Below are 21,970 nucleotides of genomic sequence, written 5' to 3'. Positions count from 1 at the left end.
ATTACTCTGAACAGACTGAAGGCTGAGGTCTGAGTCCCCAGAGTCGTGGACTTTAGCCCAGAGAAGCGTATGGGTATGTTCTGTGTCTCTCCCCCCACCCCCCATCTTGCCTGTGTCCAAAGCTGACTCAGTCTGGCTCCCGTGGAATTCCTGGGAAATTGGTATATAGAGAAACAGTCTACGTGGAAGCAGGTGTAGTTTGTGTCAAATTAGGTGCGTGCCCTCCATCTGAGACAAGCTCTTCCACATTGGACTGAAGGAATCGCGCATTCCAGGGGGGCCCCTCACCTGCTGGCCATGGTCTCTCCATTAAGGTGTATTTGTTGGAGAATAGTCTCCATTCAGCAGCTTGCCAGATGGTAATGTGTGTGTTCAAGGCCCTGCCCACACCCCTCCCTGGACCCGTGCAGGCCAGACAGGGCAGGCTGATGGGTTCTGGAGGGCCATGAGTGCCAGTGGAGGAGCCTGCCTCACAACCCAGCCAGGCAGGCCCTAGGGCCTCACCCTCTGAGCACTTCCAGGGGTGCTGGTCCTAGTAAGAACCTGACCACACCTTTCCCTCCCTGTACTGTCTGCTGACCCAGATGTGGGGGATGGGAATCAGTTATGCAGAGGCTGACTGAGGCTCAGCCTGGAGGTAGGCTGTGCACGCCAACAGATATGTCTCTTCTTTCTCTAGAATTTAATTTCTCAAAGGTGAGGGGACACCTTCAGTTTCTCCGAGGAGTGGCTGGCAGTGGGTCACTATTTTGATCTCATTAGACTTGTGCCTTCACTTACTTGGCAAATGCAGCCTAGTGACCACCCGGTGACCCTGCGTCTCCTTATCCCACTTCCTCCTCTGCCCCTCCCCCAGCCTCATCAGTAGGGGTGCAGAAGGGAGGGGTGCTGGGGGAAGGAGGAGGGCAGAAACGGAAGGAGACGTTTAATTTTGCGTCAACTTTTATTACCCACACTTGGTCAGGGACTTGGGTGGGCAGCCCTCCGCGCTGCTGTCCTGGTCCTGCCTCACCCACCCCGCAGGCGCAAATTCATGATCAGAGTGCACTGGGGTGTGAGTTCATACTCCCCAAGCCGGTGCTGGTCCTCCATGGGCTTCCCCTCGAAGTTCAGCCAGAACAGGTCGGCCTGCACATGCTCCTGCTGGCATATCTGCTGCTTGAGCTCAGCCACCGTCTGCGTCAGCCGGACCTCGTAGGCAATGGTGCGACCCTTGTGGTTCCTCACCAGGATGCTCAGGGGGTCCTTGCAGCTCTGCACCACCAGCAGGACCGTGCTGCCGGGGCTCAGGCCCTGGCTGAGGAGGGGAACCCCATCGCGCAGCACTGTGCCGGCAGGGTGGGTGGCCAGTCTCTGCTGGAATGCGGGCACGCCAGTTTTCTGGGCGATCTGCTGCTTCAGCTCCGACGCCAGCATGTTGTCTCTCAGGGGCACCAGGAACTCCTCACCCCCCAGCATTTTCACCTTCAGGTCCCCGCCCTGTGGACATCACACAGACTTACAGACCCTGGCATCAGTCCTGGAGCCACTGCATGCTTGGCATTGGCCACAGGGCAAGCTCCTAGGGGCTTGGGGATGCTGCTCTCCTCCCCACCCACCAGGAAATGGACCCCAGGTGCTGGAGGCGAGCAAGGAGCATTTCCAGAAGAAAGGCAGCCAACCCGCAACCATCACCTCACCTCCCTTAACCCACGAAGATGCCCCTCTGTGCCAACGCCCAGGGATCTCAGGGTTAAACACTCGGCAAAACACACTTTCCAAGACCCAGACCCTGGCGTCAGAAGGAGCTCTGTCCACCACCCCGCACGATTAGGGACCTGAGGGAGCTCTGAGCACCTCCACTTGCCTGGCACACAGTGAGTGCTCCACCCCTGGGAGACCCCAGCGATGAAATGGGAAAATCGACTGGTACAGAGCCCCCCTGCCCCCACCCGGCAACCCCCCCTCACCATGGCTGTAGGCTCTGGCACCAGGTCCTCCACAGGCACAGACGAGGAGGCTGCCTCTCAGCTTCCAGCTCCCCTGTGGCTCAGCCCTTTTATGAACCTGAGCTGTGCACGTCAGGGGGCAGTGTCGGGAAGGGAGCCTCACCAGTGGCTGAATTCAGCTTCAGTTTCAGTTTCCTTTTCCCAAGGTGTGCCCCGTGAGTGACAGAAACAAAACAGAATGACAAGGGTAAAAGCTGGGACTATCCACTTGCCCCAGCACTCAGGACCCTAACCCCTGTGTGCATTCAGAAACCCCCTAAATGCCCATCACTTCAGGTCCTTTACAAGATGCACAGAAGTCACAATAACATGAGCTAACGATTGGAACTTTCACTTTCCATTTACCAGTTTGCAAAATTAGTAAGTAGGGAACACATTGCCACAAGTGATTCAGAAATAACAAAAGAGTGGCAATCCAAACTACCCAGAGATAATCACCATTGGTTTAGGACAATATTTCTTCAGATAGTTTTTTTTTTTTTAATGAAAGAGATGTATCTCTTATTTTCTATAAAAATGAACTAATGGTCACTATCCAGAAGGTGAAAAGATTGTTCTCAAAATGGAAGAAAATGTTTGGAAATCATATGTCAGATAAGGGTCTAGTGTCCATAATATATAAAGAATTCTTATAACTGAACCATAAAAAGATAAGCAACTCAATTAAAAATTGGACAAATGTTTGAATAGATATGTCTCTGTAGAATATATAAATGGCCAAAACCACATGAAAAGCTGCTCAACTTCATTAGCCATTAGGGAAAAGCCATTAGGGAGATTCAAATCAAAATCACAATGAGATGTTATGTCATACCCATTATTATAGCATAACTATAATAATAATAATATATTAGTATAACAATAATAATTCAAAAAGAACAATAGGAAATGTTGAGGAGCATGTAGAGAAATTGGAACCCTCATAGTATTGCTGATGGAATATAAAATGGCCCAGCCACTGTGGAAAACAGTGTAGTCACTCCTCAAAAAGTTAAACAGGATTTTCATATGACCCAGCAATTCCATTCCTAGGTATATGCCCAAAAGAATTGAACACAGGTGTTCAAACAAATACTTGTAACCAAATGTTCATGGCACCACTATTTACAATAGACAAAAGGTAGAAACTGTGGGAACAACCAAATCCATCAACAGCTGGATGCAGAAACAAAATATGATACACCCTTACAATAGAATGTTACTGAACCATAAAAAGGAATAAAGTACTGATAACTGCTACGACATGGATGAACCTTGAAAACGTTATGCTAAGTGAAAGAAGACAGATACAAAAGGCCACATATTATATGATTCTATTTATATGAAATACCCACAATAAGCAAATCCACAGGGCCCAGTAGGGATTTCCAGGCATTGGATGAGAGCAGGAATAGGAAGTGATTGCTTTATGGATATGAGGCCTCCTTTGGGGGTGATAAAATGTTTTGGAACTAGGTAGAGGTAATGGTTGCACAACGTTGTAAATATACTGACACTGAATTATACACTTTAAAATGGATAAATTTTTGTTATGTGAATTTCACCTCAGAAAAACAAAGCTAAAAACACACATTGGGGCACTTGGGTGGCTCAGTCTGTTAAGCTTCCCACTCGGCTCCGGTCATGATCTCAGGGTTTGTGAGTTCGAGCACTTCGTCAGGCTCTGTGCTGACAGGCTCTCTGCCCCTCCCCCGCTCACGCTGTGTCTCACTCTGTTTCTCAAAAATAAATAAATGTAAAAAAAAAAAAAAAAAGAAATCAGAAGATATCAATACCATGTTTAATAATGGTCATTTGGGGGAGATGGGGGAGATTTTCACATTCTGTATTCTTTATCTCAATAAACATTTGTGGTTTTCTTTTTACAATACCAATATTACTTATGCAAGGAATGAGTCAAGATATAAACTTAAAATAATAAAAAGAAGAAAAATTAAACCCCTCTGGTTTTTGTTTGTTCACAATTTTGGAGCCCTATGAGATTTGGGAGGTAGGTGGTGAAAATGGGGAAATGAGATGGGAAAGATTTATATTCACAACATTTATTTTTCCACTCTTTTACTTTTTTTATTTCAAAAATTATTTACTTTCTTATTTGCCTAAATTTTATTTATTTTTAGCTAACTTACGCCTAGCAAAAATTTGGGAACAACCTAAATATTCAACAATATGGGATTGATTAACTAAATTCCCCTCTATACTATAATGGATTCATTGTGCTATGGGAAACACATGTAGCCATTAAAAAATTGTTTTGCATAAAAGTATCTATTAATATGGAAAAATGTTTATGATACACTATTTGAATGAAACAGGTTACAAAATGGTGAGAGTAGGATGTGTTGACTTTTTTTTAATTCCCTTTTCCTTATCCCTTAAAATATATTTTTAAATTTTTTAAATGTTTATTTATTTTTGAGAGAGACAGAGAGACAGAGCACGAGCGGGGGAGGGGCAGAGAGAGAAGGAGGCACAGAATCCGAAGCAGGCTCCAGGCTCTGAGCAAGTGGTCAGCACAGAGCCTGATGCGAGGCTCGAACCCACGACTGTGAAATCACAGCCTAAGCAGACGTCAGACGCTCAACCAACTGAGCCACCCAGGTGCCCCAATGTCTTCTGATTTCTTAATACTGACATAATGGCACTAGACTCTTCCTTTTCTTTTAGTTACTTCATCCCATTGTCACCAGTTGTCTTCCTGCTTTTGATAGGAGGAACTAAATGCGAAGTCATTAAGGAAGCAAACTGACAGAACCTGTCTCAGTTCCTGGGTCTGTCATAACCAACTACCACAGACTGGGGGGCTTGAAACAATGGCAAGAAGTCTGAAATCCAGGGGGACTCAATGACCAGTATTGTCAGGCTGGTTAAAAATAATCTAATTTTATGTAGCTTACAGAAGACAGGAATCACCTAAAACACAAGGATACAAGAAATTTGAAAGTAGAAGGATGGGAAGAAACATACCACATGACTATTAACTAAAATGAAGCAGTTGTAGCCATATTAACAATTTTATTAACATATCAACAAAGAAACTTTATATGCAAAGTGTCACAGAGATACAGAAGGTAACAATAAAAGGTTGAGTTCACTGGTAAAAGAAAATAACTGTAAACTTGTATGCACCTAATAATATGGCCACAAATATATAAGTTCTAGTCTCAAACATTAATATTCTACTTATGAAATTATAATGGTCACTTAGAAGGGGACCTTTAGTTAATATTTTGTCTCATTTACAAACGAACTTAAACTTCCTTAAACCTTTAAAACCTTTCAAGTCATTTAACATACTTGATTTTATTTTTTAACCCTTCACTATCTAAAAACTGCAACCATAAAAAAACCTTTCCAAGAATGTCCACAGTTCTTATCTCATAGAGGTTTTAGTCTCACAGCCCAGACTCTTCTATTAGTTGGAAATCTACCACCTTTACCTTTTATTTGTTTGTTTATTTGTTTATTTGTTTATTTATTTATTTATTTATTTATTTATTTATTTATTTATTTTACATTCAAGCTAGCATATAGTGCCACAATGATTTCAGGAGTAGATTCCTTAATGCCCCTTACCAATTTACTCCATCCCCCCTCCCACAACCCCTCCAGTAACCCTCTGTTTGTTCTCCATATTTAAGAGTCTCTTACATTTTGTCCCCCTCCCTGTTTTTATATTATTTTTGCTTCCCTTCCCTTATGTTCATCTGTTTTGTCTCTTAAGGTCATCATGTGAGTGAAGTCATATGATATTTGTCTTTCTCTAATTTCACTTAGCATAATACCATCTAGTTCCATCCATGTAGTTGCAAATGGCAAGATTGTATTCTTTTTGATTGCCGAGTAATACTCCATTGTATATATACCCCACATCTTCTTTATCCATTCATCCATTGATGGACATTTGGGCTCTTTCCATACTTTGGCTATTGTCGATAGTGCTGCTATAAACATTGGGGTGCATGTGTCCCTTCGAAACAGCATACCTGTATCCCTCGGATAAATACCTAGTAGTGCAATTGCTGGGTTGTAGGGTAGTTCCATTTTTAATTTTTGAGGAACCTCCATACTGTTTTCCAGAGTGGCTGCACCAGCTTGCATTCCCACCAACAACGCTAAAGAGATCCTCTTTCTCCACATCCTCGCCAACATCCGCTGTTGCCTGAGTTATTAATGTCAGCCATTCTGACAGGTGTGAGGTGGTATCTCATTGTGGCTTTGATTTGTATTTCCCTGATGATGAGTGATGTTGAGCATTTTTTCATGTGTCGGTTGGCCATCTGGATGTCTTCTTTGGAGAAGTGTCTATTCATGTCTTTTGCCCATTTCTTCACTGGATTATTTGTTTTTTTGGGTGTTGAGTTTGATAAGTTCTTACAGATTTTGGATACTAACCCTTTATCTGATATGTGATTTGGAAATATCTTCTTCCATTCTGTCGGTTGCCTTTTAGTTTTGTTGTTTCCTTCACTGTGCAGCGCTTTGCAGATTTTATTTTGATGAGGTCCCAGTAGTTCATTTTTGCTTTTGTTTCCCTTGCCTCCAGGGACGTGTTGAATAAGAAGTTGCTGTGGCCAAGGTCAAAAGGGTTTTTGCCTGCTTTCTCCTCGAGGATTTTGATGGCTTCCTGTCTTACATTTAGGCCTTTTCATCCATTTTGAGTTTGTTTTATTTTTGAGTTTACCTTTTAATGAGACACAACAATCTTTGCTCTTATTCAGATCTGATTCCTTTCCCCTACCTTTCCACCTGGCCAGTCACTGCTCCCTGAGACGATCATCCTGGATGACGTCTGATTAGCTAAGGGCCTTTGGTCACAGTTCGAAGGTCATGCGCTGTGGAATGATGAGGGTGGGCTGCCCCCACAGACCTCCTGATGGACAGATGTTGGAAGCCCAGGCACACCACGACTTGCTGAGAAAGTGGCACAGAGCTTGTTGGTCACCGTGGCTGACCAGGAAAAGTGTTGTCAGAGACACCGGGTGGGCCAAATTTCCACTTATTGTTGAAGTCTAATTAGTTGTAAATATCTGCTGGCTGAGCTCATTAAATAGGCAGCCCCTCCTTTCCGTGCTCTGAGGGAAAAGTGTCACTCTGTTTCTCCACCCAGCGCTAGGAAGGCCGAGGATCCCCTGACCCGGGCCACAAGCTCACTGTCCTGGACCCCATCCCTTCTCATGCAAGAGCCTCACCACCCACTTGGTGGACACATCCCTCTCCTAGCCACAGCTCCTTGTAATGGGTGTCCGGGGAAAACAGGACTCAGTGGAGGACAGAGAGTGGAAATAAAGCTGCTATCCCCACACTGACCAGCTATCCTAGAGGGACACTCAAACAGCCCCATGTCTGGTTCTCCCCCGAAACAGATTCTGGGATAGGGGTGGTTGGTCCTCAGGGAAGTCAAGCGATAGTCTGCAGATGAGAAAGATTCCTTTTGCTACAGGGATGGCCTATGGGGGGGGGGGGGGGGGGAAGAGAAGTAGAAGGCAGACCTGAGATGCAGGGGTTGTACTAACCTGGGGAGGCAGTGACTTGGAGCTGTGGTATGGGAGGAACAAGGTGGGGGGCACGGGACTTAGTTCAAACCCACGGGAGCTGGTGAGGGCAAGGAAGAAGCACACCTGTACTCTGCCCCACACGGCCCCAAGACCCAGACACACCCTGTAATCCTATGTGGCCGCCTGTGTGCTAGGGACAAGTCTTCTGAGTTCTGGACCACGTGAAAACAAGGCCTGGAGTCTGCAGTGTGGAGACCCAGGGCCCGGTGCGCTGGAGGTACCGTCGAGGGGAGGAGGGGCTTGGATTGTGCCCAACCAGGCTCCCTGACGTCCCTTGCCACTAAATGACACTTTCATCCCTTCACCCCAGACCCAGCAGGGAAGCAGCAGGCACCCGACCAACCCAAGGCTGATGGTGAAGGGCACAAAACAGAAAATCCAATGGGACGCATCTGTGGGCCTGACCTGTTCCGCACACGCTTTCGATGGAAGAGGAAGAGGTGGGGAGGGGGAAGAGAAGGAAAGATCAGTCATCTTATCCTCCCTCTGTGCAGAATTCGCCTCAGGAGACAAAGCCCTGATACCCCACGAAGTCTAGCCCTTGCCCTGAGCCACACCACACAATCCTTCACTCTACCTGGTTGGGATCTGGGCCTTGGGGCCAAAGTGGGGAGGAGGAGACTCAGGTGGGATGGTTGGGGGAGAGGCCACCAGTTCTTAGCGTTAAGCAAATTATCCTAAACTTGGAAATCAGGCACAAGGATCCTTCCTATCCTTGAAGGTCTCTCTGGAGGTGCCTTTGCCGATATCCTTGAAGTTACAAGTTAATACGGTGTAGACATCTGTCCCACCAGACACAGGGGACGTCAATCCTGGAGAAACACAGTCTTGTCGCCCCATGTGACATCGGCCAGTGTTGTACTGACCCGTACTCCTCCCTCAAAGCCTCTTGGAACCTGTTGGTTTCCTCTTTGGTGAGCTAAACAGACACTGGACAGGGGCTCGCTCTGCATTTGCCTGGAAGTCGTGTTTGCTTTTTGGGATTTTTTTGCCTTGAAAATCATATTTTGACATCAGATATCGGAAGGTATCCCTCCATTGCTCGGATGCCAGTGGAATGGTCACCACACTGATTTTGGGAAAAGATGGCATCATTGTCTGGATGTTGGGAGATATCCTCTCTGTCACTCATTCATTTGGCCAACACGTCTTTACGGAGTACAAGGCTACATGCCAGGTACTACCCTGGGCAAGATGGAGCTCATGTTCTAGTGTGATGGACAGACATCACACGGGATGGGGAGGTGCAGATGGCACACGTTGGTGACAGGGATAAGCGGGAAGAAGAGAGAGCAGGAAAGGGGGGAGTGTAAGTCCTGAAGCGGGGGAGGCAGAGAGGAGATACCAAAGTGGCCTTTGAGTAAACACCTCAGGGAGGGAAGAGCCTCCCAGGCGGAGACACAGATGCTGCAAAGGCCCTGAGGCAGGAGTGTGTCTGCACGGGAGTGAGGCAGTGAGGCTGGAGAGCGGATGCAGAGAAGTAGGGCATGTGGCTGGCCACTGAACACACCAGGCTTTCACCATGGAGGGTCCTGGCCTGATTCCACTCAGGCCTGACAAGATCATCAGGACAGCTGCATGAAGTGAAAGACCTTGGGTCGGGAAGGGAGCTGGAGACCAATCAGGAGATTCTGTGAAAATCCAGGCAAAAGGTGACGGTGACACAGTCAGTGGCAGGAGAGCAAATGGCCAGAAGTGGCGTTCGGATATATCAGGGAGCTAGAGCTGCAGTAGGGCCTGATGGGCCGGTGTGGGGAGTGGACTCCAAGTGTTAAGCGTGACGGCAGAATGCTGGCCTGAGAATCCCAAGAAAGGTCAGACGCAGAGGAGGCAAGGAGCCTCAGTCAGGCCCAATCACCAGGCAGAGACACTGCCCGCCCCGGTTGTCTAAACAGAGAGATTAGTGTAAAGACTTATTCACGAGGCATCAGAAGCCTGAGGCTACATCGGAGAACATGAAGACACCTGCTAGTCAGTGCAGGTGAGAGGCTGGGCCAGAGAGAAGAGGCTGGGGCTGTGCAGGGTAGAGGCAGGTCAAAAGTAGTCCCGAGGGAGGTTGACCTCCTCACCTGTGCCCCTGTGGTCAGGGCCTCCTAGTGGGTGGGCACTCCAGGTTGGGTGTGAAACTAAGAGCATCGGTCAAAATCCAACACCACAGGACACTATCAGGAACTTGGTTACGGGCATGTTGCAGTCGAAATGCCTATTAGACTTAAAATCAGGTAAAGGATACAGCCTGGGGTTCAGGGGTAAGCCCAGGCTGTGGATACCAACTGGAGTGCCACCAGCAGGAGCCCCAGTGAGGCGTGCAAGGGAGTGGGGACACGCAGAGAGAGTGAGGACTCATGGAGAAATCAGAAAGGCAGAAGGAGTGGCAGTGAGGCAGGAGGGCAATCGGGGGTTGACAGGTCTGAGAAGCAGTGAGGGATGTGTAGGCACCTCGTCACTACTAGATCAGCCACAGGGACATCCTGGTGACCTTGGTGAGCTTGGTGTCCATAGGGTCTTGGCAGACCGGGAGAGAGTTGCAGAGAAGGGAGGGGAGGAAATGGCTTCCCGAGGTAGGTGGTCGCTCTGGGATCTTTGCCACAGAGCAGCAGTGGCAGATGGAAAGTGAGGTGGGGACCTGATAAGTTGATGCCGTGTGTGCTTTCCTAACCCTGAACAGCAAAGTGGGAATGAATGCACAGGGAGAGGGACTGAGGGTGCAGAGAGAGGGGACGGTGCCAGGTACCAGCCTCGTGCAGGAAGCACCAGTACACGCAGAGCACGGGGCTCAACCAAAGGACGTGTGATCTGCAGGCCTGTGTGTCCTCGGCTCCATATCAGATGAGAGCAGGACAGGGAGGAGGCACTGTGGGAGAGAGACCAAAAGTGTGCCAGAGCTGTTCAGGAGCACGCTGGGGAGGGGCCAGGAAACGTAAGACGCCTGGGCAGCATCAGAGCCACGAGAGGCCCGTGGTCCAGAGCGTAAGGCAAGGCTGATCAGTGGCTCGGTGCCTCTCTGGCCACATGCAGCTACAGGATGTCGGAAGATTGACGTGACCGATAGAGAAACTCGGCCACCGCATCTCCCTCTTGAATCTGGCTGGCCTTGTGACCTGCTTCAGCTGATGAAATGCTGGCAGGAGTTTCACCGTGTGAGTTCTGTAGCCCAGGCCTCAAGAGACCCTGAGTTTCCGCTTCACCCTTCTGCAACGTTGGCCAAGCCACGTGAGGAAACTGGTCCGGCTTGGGCAGGATGGGGCCACGTGGCAGAGCGCCAGAAGCCCAGTGACCACCACCCCACGTGTCCATACACAGTGCCACTTGTATCCTCGCAGCCTAGCTGACCCTCAGCTGACAGCACGAGTGGGGCCCTGGGGAAGCCACCAGCACCACCCAGATCCACCAACTGTGAGAAGGAACAAAGACACAAAGATAGCTGGGATTTAACATGGGTTATGGTTCGGCCGAGTGAATCTGATGAAGCAAGAGGAGGGGCGTAGGGTTAGGGAGCAGGCACAGTGGCTGATCCGGAGAGTCTCTCTTGATACAGAGGAGGGAAAGGCCATCAGGGGATGAGAAAGTACTAACCTGGGTCTTATCCAAGGACCGCAGATCTCGGCGGGGCTAAAGGGGAGTGGAGGGCATGAGCTGCAAGGCTGGGAACTCGTCAGAGAATGTGGGCCTTGAGGTTAGACTGCGGAGAGGCTGCAGTTGTGAGAAGGACCCTGGCCAGGGGAGCGAGTGGCCAGCCGGGAAGGTGACGGGACTGCTGAAGGGGAGGATGTACAGAAGGTTGGAGAATCCCCCGTGGATTCTGAGATCACCAGGAACTACGACGGGAGTGGTTGGGGAAAGTGACAGGGAATCAGGAGTAAAACAGGAAGGATTTTAGGGAAGCCCCCAGGCATGCAGACAACTTCAACAAGTTAAGATCTGACGATATGAGGTTCAAATCTGGGGCTTTTGTGCTAGGAAAGAGACAGGTCTGGAAGTGCCAAAGAGGAGGCACCAGGAAGCTCACCTCTCACCAGGTGCAGCGGTCCAAGAAGAATGAACAGCAGCACCCGGGGGAGCCAGTGGGCCAGGCAGCGTCCCATGCAGACAGAGCTTGGAGGGGCTCCTGTCACCTCCCAAATGTAGAGAGGTGTCAGTGCTCAGATTTGGGTGAAAGCATTGATAACACCCTGACCACTCAGCGGGTACTGGGGGTCAGTGCTGTCACTCAGCGGGTGCTGGGGGGCGGTGCTGTCACCCAGCAGGTGCTGGGGGGCGGTGCTGTCCCTTAGCGGGTGCTGGGGGTCAGTGCTGTCACTCAGCGGGTGCTGGGGGGTGGTGCTGTCATTCAGCGGGTGCTGGGGGCAGTATTTGGGAGCTGAGGGAAGGTGTGTCAGTTCCAGGTCCTGTAAGGGAGGAAGATGCCCCTCTGGCCACAGAAGATCAGGGTCGTCCTGGAATGTTAAAACAGCGTCCACAGCTTGTGCTCCTGGCCTCTGCCTGGGTCCTGGGCATTATGCTTCCCCCACCTCTATCTTGCATCCTGGATCCCATCAGCCCTGGCCTCTGTCACTTTACAATTCCAGCAAACACCAATAAAAGACTCAGCCCCTAACTCCCACCTTGCAGGAGAGAAACTGCAACAGTTCTAGCCTGGTCACTGGACAGCTCTGGTCCCAGCTGCCTGAGCCAATGGGCTGCTGCCTCTTGGCAGGAGAGGAGGGTACACGGGGGCGGGGGGGGGGGGGGTAGGGACAGGGGCAGGTGGTGGTCTGTGGTGTCTCTGATGTTCTGGAATCCATGCGCCAGAGGAATGTGAGGGGCAGGGTGTAAATACAGTTGTTAATCCCATGTCAAAATTTGTGGTGGAGGGGGATGGGGCTGTTTATCAGTAGACAGCACTTCACAGGCCCTCAAGGGACATTGGCTGAATACTGTCACGTGGAATGCTCACAGTGGCCTATGTGAGACCTCCTGCCCACAAGGCTGGAGTCCCAGGTCTGGCCTAGAAGATACCTCTGTCTTTCCCCACAAACTCCCACACTGACTATCTTGCTTTGCCCCCCCCCCCCCCACTCCGCACGACCACCAGAGGGCCCCAGAGATGCCCGCTGGACCATCAGCCACCTGGGGTTTGGCCCACTTGGGCCTGGGTACAAAAGACAGACAGCTGACCTTTGACGGCTCCAAGAAGCACCTCATCAGATGGAAAGCCAGGGCTCAAAACCACTGAGCCTCTGTAAGGGTTGGAGGGGCACTTGGGGGGCTCAGTCGGTTAAGCATCTGACTCTTGGTTTCGGCTCAGACCTTGATCTCACATGAGATCAAGGCCTGCATCGGGCTCTGTGCTGATACAGAGCCTGCTCAGGATTTTCTTTCTCCCTCTCTCTCTGTCCCTCTCTCGTGCACGCACGCGAGCTCTCTCTCACTCTTTCAAAATAAATAAATAAACTTCAAAAAATTAAGAATGCTGAAGAAAATAGGGAATGAGGACAGCGAGGAAGAGGTGGGCGGGAGGAAAGGGCCCCCCTCCGGGGTCCAGGGCTTGGTCCATCCAGCTATCCCAGTTCCTACTACTGTAGCAAATGACCCCAAGATGTCATAGTAAACAACCGTCCTGTGAATCAACAATTGGAACAGAGGGGTGCCTGGGGGGCTCAGTCAGGCAAACATCTGACTCCAGCTCAGGTCATGATGACATGATTCGTGAGTCTGAGCCCCGTATCAGGCTCTATGCTGCCAGCACAGAGCCTGCTTCGGTTCCTTTGTCCCCCTCTCTCTCTGTCCCTCCCCCACTTGCCCTCACTCCCTCCCTCTCTCTCTCTCAAAAACAAATGAACTATTTAAAAAAGTTAAAAACAATTGGAGCAGAGCACACAGGGCAGCTGGGAAAACATAAAGTGGGTGGCATGGCAACTTCGGGTTAGGGGTTCACTCACGTGTTTGCTGAGACGACTGGGCTATTGGCTACAATACCTACGCCAAGCCTTTCCATGGGACCTCTCCTTGCGGGCTTTCCATGGCACCAGTCTGTGCTTCCTTGCAGAGGCAGTCTGAGGGACAATGGCCCAGAGAGACAAGACCATACAGATAGCGGGGGTGCGGCCCTGTGGGAAAGACACAGTGAGGATGTAGGTGGTGAGGCCGTTGGAAAAGCCCTAGAGAGGGCTCCTGGCTGGCTGGGGCTGGGAAGGCCAAGACACAGGCCCCTGGAGACCCTGGGTGGGGGCCTGCTTCCCTCTCTGGCCAGTGTCTGAGGATGAGCCTAGGGCGTGCTCAGAGTGTAGAGAGCACTGTGGGGCACATGATGAAGCTGAGGACAGGCATCCCACTGCCTCAGTCTCCCCTCTATCCAGTTGTCTCTACCTTCCTGGGTCTCCCCTCTACCCAGTTGTCTCTCCCTGTCTCAGTCTCCCCTCTGTCCAGTTGTCTCCCCCTCCTGGGTCTCCCCTCTATCCAGTTGTCTCCCCCTGCCTGTCTCCCCTCTCTCCAGTTGTCTCCCCCTGCCTCGGTCTCCCCTCATCCAGTTGTCTCCCCCTGCCTCGGTCTCCCCTCTACCCAGTTGTCTCTCCCTGCCTCAGTCTCCCCTCTGTCCAGTTGTCTCCCCTGCCTGGGTCTCCCCTCTACCCAGCTGTCTCCCCCTGCCTGTCTCCCCTCTCTCCAGTTGTCTCCCCCTGCCTCGGTCTCCCCTCTACCCAGTTGTCTCCCCCTGCCTCGGTTTCCCCTCTACCCAGTTGTCTCCCCTTGCCTCAGTCTCCCCTCTGTCCAGTTGTCTCCCCTGCCTGGGTCTCCCCTCTAGCCAGTTGTTTCCCCCTGCCTCAGTCTCCCCTCTACCCAGTTGTCTCCCCCTGCCTCGGTCTCCCCTCTACCCAGCTGTCTCCCCCTGCCTGTCTCCCCTCTCTCCAGTTGTCTCCCCCTGCCTGGGTCTCCCCTCTACCCGGTTGTTTCCCCCTGCCTCGGTCTCCCCTCTACCCAGTTGTCTCCCCCTGCCTCAGTCTCCCCTCTGTCCAGTTGTCTCCCCTGCCTGGGTCTCCCCTCTATCCAGTTGTCTCCCACCTGCTCCCCTGGGGAAGTAACAACAAGGTAGCTGACATGTACCCAGTTCTCTCTACGTGCTGCGCGCTTTCATAATAGGGTCTCATTTATCTTCCCAATAATCCTGGCATAAATAGAAAGATGACCGATTTTACAGGCGAGGACGCAGGTATAGGAAGGTGAGTCAGCCCATCTAACAACTAGTGAGGGAAAGAATGGCCAAAAACGTAGTTCCTCAGGCCTCTCCTTCCAGTCTGAATCCCCTGCCTATCTGGCCTCCACAGGAGGCTAGGGGCCTCCCAGACCCCACCCACATCTGGTCCTCCTGGAGACAGCTTCCTCCATCGCTCCCAGAAAGAGGAGGAGGCGCCAGTGGCCACCGAGGCCGCCGAGGGCTTCTGTCCTCTGGAATCCTCAGGACCTCCACCTCCTCGACAGCAAGACTAGTCTGAGCCGCGCCTGTGCCGCTGGACCAATCACGCTCCCAGGCTTTTCGTGCTAGCAGGGTGGGGGGGGTGGGGTCCCCTTCGGAAGAACCCTGCCTGACCCCAGCGTCTTTCCAATGCCCCCTCCACTCCTCCCGCATGCTCCTCTGAGGCCGGAAAGGGGAATGGGTAGCCTCATCTGGGTGCCCATGTGCGACTGTGTGGTGGGGAGAACTTTAGCTGCCCCCTGCCCCATCCCTGCACCCCAGGCCGACTGTGGGGGGCATCGGTAGAGGGCAGGGGCAATCTTTGCCTGGCACTAGACTAGAATCAGCCTCGGAATGGGACGAAGGCCTCTGGATGGGACCCCAAAGTGGGACCCCGGGAATGGGTGTTGGGTCAGGGGGCAACACCAACGACACTCACTATGGAGACCCACAACAGTGGAGGGAACCCTTTCCGAGCTGCCATTTGGCTCGTAGCCTTGCTCAGAAAAGGCCCCTGAGGCTCTCAGATCCTTCCTGGAGCCAGAAGCCTCTGCCCGCCCCTTCCCCTCCTCCCTTGGCCTCTGTGGTCCCTTTCGAAGTCTAGGGATGCCACTCCCTCACCCTGGGGCCTTGCAAAGCTGCATTCTCGCCAGAAGATCCCACCTTGACGTGAGGTGAAAAGAAAGATTTCTTCTCTCCCAGCAGCCCACCCATTTCTTTCTATCACTTCCAAAGGAATGATTATTTTGTTTGCCCTGTCATCCACCAGATTAGAAGCCCCAGGATAGGCTTCCCCCACCCCAAGGGCTGGCCAGGCCCACAGTGAGCCCCAGAAATGTCTGTGGGATGGATGGCAACACTGCCATCAGGCCACAGTGGACTGGAGACTCTGAGTACTCGAAAGAGTATAGGCCAGCAATATAATTCAAAATGAAAATAATATCACAGTACCTGGCTGGCTTGGTCAGTAGAGCATGCGACTCTTGATCTCTGGTTTGTGAGTTTGAGCCTCGCCTTCGGTGTAGAGATTACTTAAATACAAAATCTTAAAAAACCAAAAACCAAACAAAAAACAAAAAGCCAAACCAGAACAAAACCCATCAAAAAAGCCCCCAGAATGAAAACAATATGGAACAGGAAGATAAACATAGTCCTGTTTTTCCCACTATGTCACTTTGAAACAGCACATTTTTTTTAAGAGAAAGAGACAATTTTTCAGAGAGAATCAGAAGCAGGCTCCAGGCTCTGAGCCATCAGCACAGAGCCCCACGTGGGACTGGAACTCACTAAGGCGAGATCAGGACCTGAGCGGAAGTCAGACGGTCAACTGACTGAGCCCCCAGCACCCCTGAAATAAGCAGATTTTAGTAACTGTTCCTCATTTTTTGTGAGCCCTACTTTGCTGTTGGGTAATCTAGACCAATGTGACATCACCAGCCCCATGACATCCCCTTGTCTGGGCTATCACCATGTACCTTCACCAGAGATATCACCTCTGTTATCTGGTGGCATCGCCAGACTGACCAGGTGACATCCTTACATCTTCCTGCGTGACTGGTGACATCCCTCTACCTGCAGCAGCACCCTCATTGGTTCTATGTCACAATTTAAATGTCCCGTGACGCCACCCTGCCTGCCTCATGACCTTGGGCAGCGGACCTCTGTCCTGCCCAGGGGCTGGTGTTCACTGTGTCACAGGCCTTGAGGAGGTGTGCAGGCCGTGGGGAACCCGGGAGGCTAAGCGCGTGGCAGGTCAGATGAGACCCTAGGCCCCGGTGGGGACTGGCGATGGCGGAGGAAAACGGGAGGCCTGTGGACTAAGGCTCGCCAATCCCGGGGCGGGCGGGGATGGGGCGTCTGACCCACTTCCCCTGGAGAATTCTCCTTTCAGGTTTCCCGCGCCGCCCACCGTGAACTCCGCGCCCCACCCCCACCCCGACTCCGCTGGGCTTCAGTGAGGGCCTCGCGACTCCGCCCCGCCCGGGGAGGGGGGCGGGGCGGGGCGGGGTCCACTGCCCGGGGCGGGCCGGAGAGGCCCGGCGCAGGCGTGCGGCTCCGGCCGCGGCTGCAGAGGCGGGGGCAGGCGCCCTTCCCGCGTGGTCCCGGCCTAGCTGGAGGCGGGCGCGGGCAGGGCGCCTCCAGTGGCCTTTGTCGCGGGCCCGGGGCGCAGGCTTGACTGACGTTTGGCGGGGGCCGCGGCCGGGGGCGGGCGGCCCCGCGCGCAGCCCGCGAGTGTGCTGGGGGGAGCGGGGAGGGGGAGCGCAGCCGCTCATTGGCTGGCGCCAGCGTGGGAAAGAATGCGGAGCCGAGTTCACACGCCCTGCGGCCGCGCCGCCTTAAGTAGCCCGGCGGCCGGCGACGCTCCGCGCGGGCCCGGAGGCGCGGGGGCGCACCATGCCCGCGGAGACCCCGGGGAAGCCGAGAGCCTCGCCGCCGGCCGGAGCGCCGGCTAAGCCCCGGAGCGCGGCGGAACACCGAAAGGTGGGGACCTGCCGGGCGCGGGGTGGGGGGCGTGGGGTGGGGCGGACGCACGCGGGACTCAGCCACAGCCCGGCCCGCAGTCCTCCAAGCCGGTCATGGAGAAGCGGCGCCGAGCGCGCATCAACGAAAGCCTCGCGCAGCTCAAGACCCTCGTCCTGGATGCCTTCAGGAAGGATGTGAGTCGGGGTCGGGAGGTGGGATCGAGGGGCGGAGGGGGGGGCGGGTGCCGGGAGCCTCGGCGCGCCGCTGTGTTGCCAGCCGCCCACACCGTCCCTGTCCCCAGAGCTCCCGCCATTCGAAGCTGGAGAAAGCGGACATCCTGGAGATGACCGTGAGGCACTTGCAGAGCCTGCGACGCGTACAGGTGACAGGTGAGGCGCGGGCGGGGCGCGGGAGGGGAAGGTGACGGGAGGCGCTCAGGGCCACCGCGGGGGGAACCGACCGCCTGTCCCCTGCCGCCCCCGCAGCCGCGCTCGGCGCTGACCCCGCCGTCCTGGGCAAGTACCGCGCCGGCTTCAACGAGTGTCTGGCGGAGGTGAATCGCTTCTTGGCCGGCTGCGAGGGCGTCCCGGCCGACGTGCGTTCTCGCCTGCTGGGCCACCTGGCGGCCTGCCTGCGCCAGCTGGGGCCCTCGCGCCGCCCCGCCCCCCCGGCCCAGGTCTACGGCTGCCCGCCGCTCGCGGCCTTCGACGGTCCCTTCTTCCCCCTGCCGCGCCCCGGGTCGGTCTTGGCGCTGCGGCTCCCGCCAGGCCTGACCGGGACGCCCCTCGCCGCCCCCACGGCTGGCCTGCAGGGCCGGGGCGCGCCCTGGAGGCCGTGGCTGCGGTGAGGACTGTAGCGGAAGCTGCACCCCGTTCTAGGGCCGCGGCCTTTGCCGGGAGTGGACCAGAGAGTATTTGTTTCCAGGGCCCACATTGAGAGAGTTTTTATCTTTTTTTGTCCTTGTGAAGAGTCTAGTCTGACGTCTCTTTCAGCGCTTAGCTGGGGGTGGGGGTGGGGGCGGTCTGCTGGTTACTTTGCGCTGGAGTTCCAGGGCGGGACTTCGGGTTGCTCTTCCCCACAGTCTGCACCCTCGGGTGGGCCCTTCCCTCCGTCCCTTCCCGCCCCTCCTCCCGCCCCCCTCCCCCCCCCCCCCCCCGCCGGGCCTGGCTGGTGCGCCTGCAATGGTTCAGAGGCCAGCGACCCTCCTAGAAGTGGTGGGGCGGGGCGGGGGGGGGGGGTGAGAGGCCCCTCAGGAGGTTCAGGCGGGAAGGTGACAGTCATCACGTTTCCCAGAATGTATCCCAGGGTGGGAAAGCAGTTGTGCAGCGTCGTTGGGCAAGATGTTTGTTTGTTTGTTTTTGTTTTTTTAAGGTACTTTACCCTACTGCCACTTCTGGGGACCTTGGAAGGTGGAGACATAGTCACACACTTGTCTTGGGCAGCTGAGCTGTGGCCAGAGCCGAAAGCTTGCCCTGAAGCTTCAGCACTGGCCTGGTCCACTTCCTACTTTGCTCTCTTGGTTCCTTCAACACAAAGCTCCTTGGACTGAGTCAGCCCCAGGGCAGCGTCTGCCCAGGAGAGGGTGTCTGAGTCTTGGGGACAAGGAACTGGGGCAAGACTGGCAAAGAACACTTAGCGCCAGCGGTGGGAGGGGGAGGGGTACTCCCCCACCAGAGTCCAGTCTTGACCTGTGCCCTGGGAGGGGAGGTCTCTGCTAGTGGGAGAAGACTGGAGGGTGGTCCTGCCCATGCCTTTTCCTGAGTACCTACTGCGTCAGCCATACAGTGCCAGGCAGTGATACTAGGCAGCACTGGATATCAGCCCTGGAGTCACTGTCCTGCGGTCCCAGGTCTTCCTGAGCTGCTGCAGGGGGCTGTGCTCTAGGTCAACGAGGGGTGGTCTGAGCCACATAAGCTGAGACTGGAGTGTCTCCCCCTGAGCCCATCTGAGGCTGAGCCAAGATTCATTTCCAACTGCAGCCGAGATCATCAGATGGTTGCCTGCCTCCTGCTTGGCCAGGGCTCTTCAGGGAGAAAGAGGGTGGGTCACTGACAGAGGTTAGTCTGCTGCTCCTCCAGTGGCCTCCGTGGCCGTGTCGTAGACAGGAATCACCTGGTTCTCCTACACTCAGCCATGCTCACCTGTCAGGGACTTCCAAGTCCCCACCAGGCCTGTCATCCCTGCCCTCTGGCTGCTTTGCCCATCTCCCTGAGAGTCAAGGACCTGGGTCAGTGGTGCTAGATGGTGGCAGCCACGTGGGCCTTGGAGATACACACGTTCAGTGATCCTGGCCCTGGGGGAACCTCAAAGTAGTCCCTCTGTCTCGGAGCTGCAGCTCTGGCAGGGCTGTGGGGAAAGAACAGTTGATCAAGGCCTGGGAAGCCCTCTTTGGCAAGAGATCTGCCCAGGGTCTATTGCTGGAGCAGGGAGCTCAGCTTGGTTGGGGGAGAGCAGTTGCTCAGGGAGGGCCTCAGTGCAGAAGAGGGGTGGGGTGGGGATGTGAAGCCTGGTGGGGGGGGGAGGGCTGGAGGGTGGGTAGAGTTTGTACAAAGCAGGGGCCCACACACCCTTCAGGAAAGAGAGGGTCCTCCCTACCTGTGTGGCCAAATGAAAAAGAGCCACCTGGGGAAATCACCTGGAACTTGGGGCTGTCATGCTCTCCCTCCTCCCATAAAAGGGCAGTGGTAACTCTAGACCAGATCCCTGGTGTCCCATTTCCTGCCTGCCTTACTCCCTGTCCTTCCCACCCCCACCTGCACCCCCATGCTACCTTTACTTCCTGTTTCTGGTAATGTCTTAACGCTGTTGCCAAAGGGAGATTTGCAGTGAGGACCCTCCAAGGGTCTCTCAGGCTCTGTCGGGGACCACACACAGTTCCTCAGCCACGCAAGCCCCTTCTGATCTCTGTGTCTTTGAACTCAGCCTCCTGGCTGGAATTCTCTCCCCACTTTCCCACCAGTCTCCGTGGGCTCCAGAGGCCAGGGCCATGTCTGTGTCAACCACCTTTGTCCTCACAGTTGCTTGGAATGGCTCAATTCATACTGACTTGATTAATTTGGATGGAGTCAGGAGGTTTGAGAAGAGTGTCTTTTGTTAATTTTGAGGTATAGGTGATGGACAACGTTACATTAATTTCAGGGGTACAACATAGTGGTTCAACGATTCCATACAGTGCTCGCTGTGATTGGAGTAGCCACCGTCTGTCAGGGTACAAAGTTATTACAGTATTATTGAGCATATTCCCTGTGCTGTACTTTTCATCGTGACTTATTTATTTTATTTAAAAAAATTTTTTTTTAATTTATGAGGTTTATTTATTTTGGGAGAGAGAGAGAGCAGGGGAGGCGCAGAGAGAGAGGGAGAGAATCCCCGCAGGCTCTGCATTGCCAGTGCAGAGCCCGATGCAGGGCTCGAATCCACCAAACAACGAGATCATGACCTAAGCCGAAACCAAGAGTCAGATGCTTAACTGACTGAGCCACCCAGCTGCCCCAATTAAAAAAAAAAATTTTTAAATGTTTATTTTACTTATCTTGAGAGAGAGTGTGAACAGGGGAGGGGCAAACATGGAGGGAAAGAGAGAATCCCAAAGCAGGCTCCTTATGGTTGGTACAGAGCCCGATGTGGGACTCAAACTCACGAACTGCAGGATCATGATCTGAACTGACGAGAGTCAGACACTTAACCGACTGAGCCACCCAGGCACCCGGTGACTTATTTATTATATAACTGGAAATTTGTACCTCTTAATTCCCATTGCCTGTTTCACATAGCCCCCCACCCACCTTCCCTCTGACAACCACCAGTTTGTTTCTCTGTATTTGAATCTGTTTTTTTAAACATTTTATTTTTTAAGTAATCTCTACACCAAATATGGGGTTTGAACTCACAACCCTGAGATCAAGAGTAGCGTGCTCCGATTAAGTCATCCAGGTGCCCCAGGAGTCTATTTTTCGATCATTTGTCTTGTTTTTTAGATTCCACCTGCAAGTGAAAGCACATGGAATTTATCTTTTTCTGTCTGACTCATTTCACTTAGCACAATACCTTCTGGGTCTGTCTGTGTTGTCACAAATGGCAAGATCTCATTCTTTTTTATGGCTGAGGGGTGTCATTCTTGCTTAGATTCGGGAGGTCTGAGCAAGCACAGCTCAGGCCGAAGCTGGCCCCCTCCCCAGCAGCCTGCCCCTTCTCAGCAGCTGAGGGCACCTGGTTTTCAGGAACAGCATCCTTGCCTCCAGCTGTGGAGAGCATCCCACCCCTCCCCACGCCCAGCCTGGACACCAGCCCAGTCCAGCAGACCCCCTCCAGCAGTTTCTACAAGGCCTCAGTGGGAGGAGTTATGGCCCCAGGTTTGCAGTAATCCCTCCCTCATCAGGGGTTCTCCTTCCCACACTCCCCACTCTTCCACCCTTTCTGCCCCCTCCACCCCCCCCCCCAACCCCCAGATGGGCTCTTGGTTATTCCTTTGACTCCAGCCTCCTACCCACCCAGCCAGCTATTTCTGTCTCAGCGTTTGTCTTGCAGACACT

The 21,970-nt window shown here is 53.2% G+C and overlaps 2 protein-coding genes and 1 long non-coding RNA gene across 4 annotated transcripts; 1 reads left to right on the top strand and 2 right to left on the bottom strand.

The window, feature by feature from the left end:
* Positions 1-924: 924 nt before the first annotated feature.
* Positions 925-2,074, bottom strand: ISG15 (ISG15 ubiquitin like modifier). The gene is made up of 2 exons (XM_043573490.1): positions 1,950-2,074; positions 925-1,479 (listed from the first exon to the last, which is right to left on the bottom strand). Exons 1-2 carry the CDS (start codon positions 1,950-1,952, stop codon positions 1,009-1,011), a joined length of 474 nt encoding a protein of 157 aa, XP_043429425.1. The 5' UTR covers positions 1,953-2,074; the 3' UTR covers positions 925-1,008.
* A 6,420-nt stretch (positions 2,075-8,494) lies between these two features.
* On the bottom strand, positions 8,495-13,679 carry LOC122479764. The gene is made up of 2 exons (XR_006296435.1): positions 13,468-13,679; positions 8,495-11,982 (listed from the first exon to the last, which is right to left on the bottom strand). It is a non-coding gene; the product is annotated as an uncharacterized LOC122479764 (long non-coding RNA).
* Positions 13,680-17,193: 3,514 nt separating this feature from the next.
* On the top strand, positions 17,194-20,677 carry HES4 (hes family bHLH transcription factor 4). Of its 2 annotated transcripts, none has more exons than XM_043573480.1 (4): positions 17,194-17,456; positions 17,537-17,632; positions 17,740-17,827; positions 17,924-20,677. In XM_043573480.1, exons 1-4 carry the CDS (start codon positions 17,370-17,372, stop codon positions 18,283-18,285), a joined length of 633 nt encoding a protein of 210 aa, XP_043429415.1. In that variant the 5' UTR covers positions 17,194-17,369; the 3' UTR covers positions 18,286-20,677. The 2 variants fall into 2 exon arrangements, with proteins under 2 accessions (XP_043429415.1, XP_043429416.1); XM_043573481.1 differs by having other exon boundaries at positions 17,201-17,423; positions 17,536-17,632.
* The last annotated feature ends 1,293 nt before the right edge of the window (positions 20,678-21,970 follow it).

This window comes from Prionailurus bengalensis, chromosome C1 (genome assembly GCF_016509475.1).
Source record: "Prionailurus bengalensis isolate Pbe53 chromosome C1, Fcat_Pben_1.1_paternal_pri, whole genome shotgun sequence".
NCBI lineage: Eukaryota > Metazoa > Chordata > Mammalia > Carnivora > Felidae > Prionailurus > Prionailurus bengalensis.
Note: the sequence above shows the minus strand (reverse complement) of the source record. Positions and strands in the feature narration are given on the sequence as shown.

Bases quoted from the DNA above. Each gene is read 5' to 3' on its own strand.
- HES4 (XM_043573480.1), top strand. From the start codon at position 17,370: ATGCCCGCGGAGACCCCGGGGAAGCCGAGAGCCTCGCCGCCGGCCGGA. The intron at 17,457-17,536 runs GTGGGGACCTGC...CCCGGCCCGCAG, and splicing joins GCGCGGCGGAACACCGAAAG to TCCTCCAAGCCGGTCATGGA. The intron at 17,633-17,739 runs GTGAGTCGGGGT...CCCTGTCCCCAG, and splicing joins TGGATGCCTTCAGGAAGGAT to AGCTCCCGCCATTCGAAGCT.